At 31.0% G+C, this 8,002-nt stretch overlaps 1 protein-coding gene across 1 annotated transcript; it reads left to right on the top strand.

Annotated features, from left to right (window-relative positions):
• Positions 1–2,273: 2,273 nt before the first annotated feature.
• Positions 2,274–8,002, top strand: LOC134704852 (perlucin-like protein). Its single transcript, XM_063563635.1, has 6 exons — positions 2,274–2,367; positions 2,710–2,888; positions 5,446–5,531; positions 6,107–6,188; positions 6,653–6,864; positions 7,876–8,002. Exons 2-6 carry the CDS (start codon positions 2,741–2,743, stop codon positions 7,882–7,884), a joined length of 537 nt encoding a protein of 178 aa, XP_063419705.1. The 5' UTR covers positions 2,274–2,367; positions 2,710–2,740; the 3' UTR covers positions 7,885–8,002.

Raw genomic sequence — 8,002 nt, 5'->3', positions numbered from 1 at the left:
TTCTTTGATGACGCTATTTATACAACAAATAATTTCCTATTGTATTTATTAAGCATTAAGCATCTAACTTATATAGATGATAAAAGGAAACATTAAGACATATTTCAGAAAATTATTAATAGAAGGAAAAAAGTAAACAAAGATACCGAAAGCAAACGCAAATTCATAAATTCCTTAAAAACTGACAATATCAGAGGGTAGACTTTCAGGATGCTGAGACTAAATAAGGAGTGAAACTACACAACTTGAGCTCATTAGTTACAAAACCCATCAGCAAAGGAATTCCGACGACAATGCGTAGGAATAGGGTAAAATGAACTGACAGTCATGTTGTTTTCTAACTTTGGATCATGAGATATAACGTTTTAGAAGAAATTATTTAAGATTCAGTCATCTGCTAATCTTTCTCTGAAGATGGAAAACAATTCTAAGAAACGAAATCCGATTCAGTCACTTATGACATGATATTTGTACACTAAGTGACATGGGCAATGTCCTTTAGTGTTCTGTGTAATTGATGATTAATTAACATCCTCCTTTTTCATATTTAATGGAAGTATCTTTACTGAACAAGTATATGAAATAGAAAGAAATGCTAAGATTCAAAATTAATTCAGAAGATAGAAATTCAAAATTTATTAAAATATTTGTAAAAAATTATTTCCAAACATTTTTATTCGGCTGTCGTCGACCAAATACTGCAAACACTAAAAGGTGTATAAATAAACCATATATGATATGCTAAACAAATATCTCACTTGTTGTTTGAGAGAAAATGTTTTTCTGTAAAACCTGAAAACGATAAAAAAAATATATTTTAGGTATAACTGCGTTACCAGCTACATAGTTTTGAAAGCTTAAGCAAACGTTGGTGCTCATTTAAACGTTGATATATATTTATGTACAAGTTCGTAAAAAACAGGTTAACCAGAATGCGTTTTCAAAAAGAGATGACATAGAATAGCAAAAAATAAAATCACAAAAATACTGAACCCCGAGAATAATTCATTCCTAATCGAATGGCAAAATCAAAACATCAAACACATCAAACGAATAGTAAACAACTGTCACATTCCTGACTTGTTAAAAGCATTTTCATATGTAGAAAATGGTGGATTGAACCTGGTTGTATAGCTAACTAAACCTCTTACTTGTATAACAGTTGCATATAATTTCATTGCATTGACAACGATGCACGAACAAAACAAAAATATATAATAGGTAAACATGTCAATAAAACAGTATTCAACATTGTGCTTTGATCCAAATCACTTATATTAGTAAAAACTGAAGACATTCGGTCCCAGTGCGGAAAACTTTTAAATCGAACATTTTATCATTTCTTTCCTATCATAAAGACGTTAAACTCTGTTTTATATGTTACTTGGAACCAAATCAAAGAAATATATACAAGAAAATGTGAAATGTGTCTCTTTATCCAGTTAGCTCTGTATTCTTTTGTTAAAAGTAAAACTAAATTTCTATTTGTAGTTTTACTTCAGTTTAGATAAAAGTCAGAACTATGTTAAAGCGACACATTTTCTGGTATATCTTATATTTCAAAAACTAAAAATAGGGATATATGAGAAAAACTAATTCGACCATAACACTAAGAATTACAGTTTTCAATACAGATTAAAACAACCAACTCAACCACGTATAAGGCATATGTTCAACGTTTAAATGTCCTGAACTTTTAAATGTTGTACTTCCCCTACCTTGACTTGAGGATAACAATAGATTTCAATATGACTGATATGTATATGCATATTTACTAGTAACTTTCCCATGTTATATCTATACGAGATGAAACATTAAGATCATAACTGGGAACCAGTACTTAAACAAAATCAATTATCCATGAATATTTTATTTATCTCCCCAAAAGGGTCGTGGTTTGAGAAACAGCAGTATTTACAAAATGCAACCTATGACAAAAGCAGGATTACATCATTACAATAGAAGCCGCCTAACATGACCCAAAGTAACACACTTAAAACGCAACAGACTTTATGGTTATATAAAAATTAAAGCAAATCTTTCATTGACCAATATATTTTCATAGATTTAGTACTTACTCTATAAATTCGTTTATAAAACAATACAAATGTACTTTTGTTTGTATATAATGAGTAATAGACATACTTTGTTATATAGGTGAAAATAAGAACATACCTGAACAATCACGACAATATTATTATGATAAAAACATTTCCCGGAATTATGTCTTTTGAAAAATAAAAGACAGAAAAAAAAAAACAAAAAACCCAAATCAGGGGGATGGTTCCCCCAACAAATATATATAAAGGGAAAATATTTCAAGTAAACGATTACATATCATTTCTAGCAACAGAATAAACTGAAAAGGTAAGCTAACTTATTTAATAACTCGTTCTTCGTTTAAAACTGCGGGCATTATGTTTTCTCTTTGTAGAATGTTGCAAAATTCATAAAAAAATATGTTTGATTGAAGTGGAATCTTTGAGGAACCCATTAAGATATGATATGAGACAACAAATGTTGAGATTTCTGATTTATAGAAGTTTATTAATCTATGACAGGATGAAATGAGCTTTTCTTTTCCTGACCCTACCCTATTCATCTCTACCAGAGGATAAACAAAATATGCATTAGGGAGCATAAAAAACAAATGTTATTCAAATATAAGTAAATTATTAGGTTTTTCACTTTATCAATTTTTTTTTTTAGATAAACCTTACAAACCTTTCTGATTTGTAACATGGGTGCTATAGAATTTCTAACATTAGTGCTGTGTGTATTATTTCCGCTTGTCGCCTGTCAATGTATTTCAAAAGTAGACGAAACAGTAATTGATACTTTGGAACAAGTAAGAGGACAACTCACTTCACTGGAAAACAAGCTGAAAGGTAAGTAAATAACATTCACATATGATACAGCAATGCTTAAGTGGGGAATACAAAGTATTATTCCATATTGCTAAAACTTTAGTAGGTTTTTATATATGAATGTGTTTTTGAAAAAAATAACCATAGTCACCTGCGGAAAAGTATATTCACCGCGCAAAATGTCACGTGCTTTTACGTGTTTAATTTTGGTAAAAAAAACTTTAGTTTCAATTGGTTTTGGTAAATATTTTCTATTACATACACCGTTGGCCTCGGTGAATATCAGTTTGGCAAAAGTCAATTAAACACACATTTACCTCAGTAGTTGTATAACATTTTATGAAAGAATAATCAATATTATGATAATTTGTAAACAAACGATAAAAAACAGGTAAAGATGATCTTATCGTAACAAGGTAATAATTTATCATCATGATTCTTCATGCACGAATAATCTAATTTTGGATGAAAAGATCCTCCCATATTGCTGACGTTGTTTTGTTTATCAGCTCATAGACATAATTTTGTCATGTGACCGTGATGTCATTAACGTTTTTTCATGATTTACTCGGTTTAGTTTTTTATCTGCTTTATTGAAATAACATAAAAAATGTTGTGCACACTTTATATCTAGAAATTGACAATGAGGGTCGGTTGAAAACAAAACTTTACCACAAAAGAGATGATTTGGGCTTTCTAATTGTGAACTTTCCATTCCTAAGTAACAACATTCAAACAGCAGCTGCATATAGGGAATATATCTTCCATTTGATACGATTTTCCCGTGCTTGTTTTTCCTCTCATGATATTCTTGATAGAGGATTGGCTGCTTACAAGGAAGCTATTAAACCAAGAGTTCCAAATGGTGAAGTTGAAATCATCCCTTCGTAAATTTTACGGACGCCATCACGAGTTGATTGACCGTTATGGAATAACCGTTTCACAAATGATATCGGATATGTTCCTTACGTCGTACCTAAAATCCCCTTCCCTTTCATGAATGTGACCTACCGAATAAGACTATGTACCGTCGTGTAATAACATAAGCAACACGACGGATGCCACATGTGGAGCAGGATCTGCTTACCCTTCCGGAGCACCCGAGATCACCCCTAAATTTTGAAGGGGTTTGTGTTGATTATTCTTTAGTTGTCTATGTTGTGTCATGTGAACTTTTGTTTGTCTGTTTGTCTCTTTCATTTTTAGCCAGGCTTTGTCAGTTAATTTTCGATTTTTGAGTATGACTCTCCCGGTGGTGTCTTTCGTCCCTCTTTTAAAATAACCCGCTACGATTGATGTTATTTCTTTATATTCCATAAATGTTATATGCATTTATTTTTATTTATGAATAAATGAACTAATTAATAAAACTATATTTGATTAATAATGTATAAAGTTATCAAGCCTAGGGTTAAAGTATATGTCTTTTCTATCAAATACATAAAGGTCATCGTACGGTGTCATAACAAACGCAGCAGCGTATTGTGAATTCTGACACACATACACAATTTTAATTTATAGTGTTTCAAATCTGAATGTAGCTTAACTGAAATAAAAAAGATAGAGCTCCCTAATTGGATAAACAATTTTTTTCTATACTTTATTCCAATTCTTTGGTTTAAGTTCCAATTACATCAAAGGCTAAAATTTAACGATTTAAATCAAAAAGGAGACATACGAAATTTTCAAGAAAATAGTAATTTATAATTTTGATATGTGTGTATGATTGATAAATAATATTGACTTGGAATGAAACTCATCAAGAACTTATCACGTAAGCACGCCATGTCTTCATGCGACTCTTCATTAACATAAGTGATTCCTTAAAAGTCTAACATTTGAATATATATGAGAAAAAACAAGTTTGTCGTGTTTGATATCTAAAGTATTCAACGACATGGGCGACAATTGTAAAGTTTCAGAAATACCGAGATGGACAAAAAGGGAACAATTTAAATTGCACATATTAGACATAACAAGTAATAAGAGTTGCAGTTAATATTCCACAGTTATGGATAACGAAAGATGAGTATATATGTTTAAACTGCACTAGGACCCTAAGTGGCTTACACCCTAATCGTTTGGATTCAGGTGGATACATATATCACTGCTCCTTATTTTTATCTGCATACAATGTATTGCAGCGTAACGATTTCTCTATAGAAGAGTATGATATTATAAAGCAATACATGATGACACATAAGTGATCTTACGCGGCTGGTGATAATTAACTATAGAACATTTGAATTTATCACTCTTGTAGCATATCCTTATATTTAAAATGTTCTTCGGTGTCTTTACAAACCATGAGGTACCAATACAGGTTTCCATGGATTTGGATGGCGAACGATACAGGCGCGGCAGGAGTTGTCGACGCACTTGGTCTCCCACTTTCGGAAAACATGTTTTTACTTCAGGTGGTTTTACAATGGTTTGTATGTAGTTAATGAATACATAGATTTGGACATCGTTAAACTGTCGTTGCCTCTAATTTATTATAGAATTCAATTTGGTGTTTTTGTATGAACGTTAGATATTTCAGTTTAAAGTAATACGGAATTTTCTTTTTCATATACAGATAAGACTTGTGAACCAGGATGGCTCAAGTACAAAGGAAGCTGTTACTTTTTCAGTAAGAACTCAAACACTTGGATAAATGCTGAGGTAAACACGTAAAATGACTTACAAACTTCTTTTCATTGGAATAGTGCACATTTACTTCTTCTTGCAAAAGATCTAAAGAAAAAAAAAAGATTCATGATTGTAGCAGAATTACATATTTATATAACTCATCCAACAAACGTGACCAGGTGCTTCAATGAAGTAACCTATTAACTCTTTAATTTCTTGGGAATTGTGTGCCTCTTTCCTGCCGTCATTGATTGAAAGTTTTCATATTTTTTTTTTGTCTTTGAAGCCAAGTGTAACATAAATATATCATTGAAAAAAAAACCAAACAGACAAGCAATAATACACAAAACAGAAAACTAAAGACTGAACAATATGACACCGAGCGTGATCTAAGGTGCTCCAGAAAGGTAAGTAGAATCTGCTCCACTTGTGGCATACGTCTTGTTACTCATAATAGTACAAATCAAGTCTAATTCGGTAGGTCAACAATAGGAAATAGACGGAATTATACATGTTTAGTGGTATGGGCACCTTTAAGAATATTACATATATGTTGAATATTTGTGTGTGTGTCTGAATTTAAATCTAAATAACAATGTGTTTTTCAGCGTGAATGTAGACAGAAGTCCAGTAATCTGGTAAAAATTGAAAGTGCCTCAGAAAATAATTGGATAAAACGACAGGCTAGAGGTTTGTAGAGGAGTTATATAAAGTTGCTGATTTCTAAAGTGTTACACGAGTTACTTTTTTCTCTGCTTGAGTTTTTTGCTTTTATTTAGATAGAAAAAATATTCAAAAGAAAGAAATAATAATGATAATAAGAAACGTACTATTCGTAATTTATATGTTACTTCATTTACTTTTTCTTTCTTGGTTTGTTGAGTCATAAATGATTATAGATATATTTCAAAGGAAAAATGTAATATGTTCAATATTGTAAAAATAAAAACCAGAAAGGAAAATCATTTCTTTCTGACAACCCTCATCGAAATTATAGATTCCATGCATATACATATTAGAAATTTTGCGAATAACTGGAATTTGATTTTAGTAACTGCAAAACTAATCAACTAGCACACACAGGTTGAACTTATCTATATAAGGCACGATTTAACTATGGGAAGAAATAATGATAGCGATTATTTTGTTTCCAGTCACACATAAACAACGATGGATAGGCGCACGTGAGGTACATGGACAATGGGAATGGGTGTCCGATTTATCTCAACTGACCTTCACTTCATGGGCTAAAAATGAACCAAATAATGCAAAGGAAAACTGCGCCCATATTCATCAGGTCATTTCATACAACTGGAATGATCATAAATGTAACATGCGTTTCAACTTTATTTGTGAAAAACCGGCTGTAAGTTTAATTAGAGAAAATCAAAGTAGACTCATTATGTTTAAATTATTCGCATAGACTTAATATCTACATTAGGCTTTAAATAATATTAATCTGAAGACGTGAAATACGATTAAAAGAAAAATAAACATAACAAATAACTCCAAGGTATATCAAAACAATGGGAAAGTACGTGGTACCTTACAAAACCATATAATCGACAAAATCAAGCACGGATTTTTTTAACAGTTTAGCAAAAAAAAAAAAGATGTGGTATGATTGCCAATGAAACAACTCTCCACAAGAGACCAAAATGACACAGAAATTACAAACTATCGTACGGCCTTCAACAATGAGTAAAGCCCATACTGCATTGCCAGCTATATTTATCACTATTGTTGCTTTTTTCGGGTAAGAGGTTAGATCGGCTTTTGCATCTTAAAACATTTTTTTTTCAAAATCATTTCTCGTATAAAGTATTAAGAACTTTGGTAAAATTATTTGTTTAACACGAAAATACAATAAATATACATTTTACAGAGAAGTTTAGTAGCCAGAACTGCTATTGCAATGACTTTAAACTTACCTATATGTTTAATTATCTAACGATAGTCGATGCATGTAGTTGTTACAAAACTAAGGCTTCCCTGACAAACTTATGGCTAATGTTATTTTGATATCTTCTTCGTCATAAAGCTTGAATGTTCAAATGTTCAAACATCGGCTTTGTCATTTTCTGGTTTTGGTTTTCCTGGTAAACTTTTATGTAGAAAAGGTTTCGAACGCACTAAATGAATAAGTTATTATTTATATCATTAAAATGTCATTTTGAAATAAAATGAGTGGATTTAAACAATTTGCTAATGGAATAGCAACTGTTCATTAATACTCCCAGATGAAAGAAATTGATTTGAAATAAATTTGTGAATGAAATAGCAAATGCTGTGCTATTTATTTAATGCTGCCCCAGGTAAGGTCAAACGTTTTGCATTAACGACAATAACATATTATGCTTTATTTGTTCTATTTTAGGGACAATAAGACGATTTTCACACAACAACTTGTCACTGAAGCAACCTGAAATTTATACCTATGATTTTTTTCTATATTATGTATAGCGCAAACTATGAATTTACGAAAAATAAAGATTTTTTTTTTA

The sequence above is a fragment of the Mytilus trossulus genome, chromosome 2, assembly GCF_036588685.1.
Source record: "Mytilus trossulus isolate FHL-02 chromosome 2, PNRI_Mtr1.1.1.hap1, whole genome shotgun sequence".
NCBI classification, from domain to species: Eukaryota; Metazoa; Mollusca; class Bivalvia; order Mytilida; family Mytilidae; genus Mytilus; species Mytilus trossulus.
This window is presented reverse-complemented; position numbering and strand designations above follow the sequence as displayed.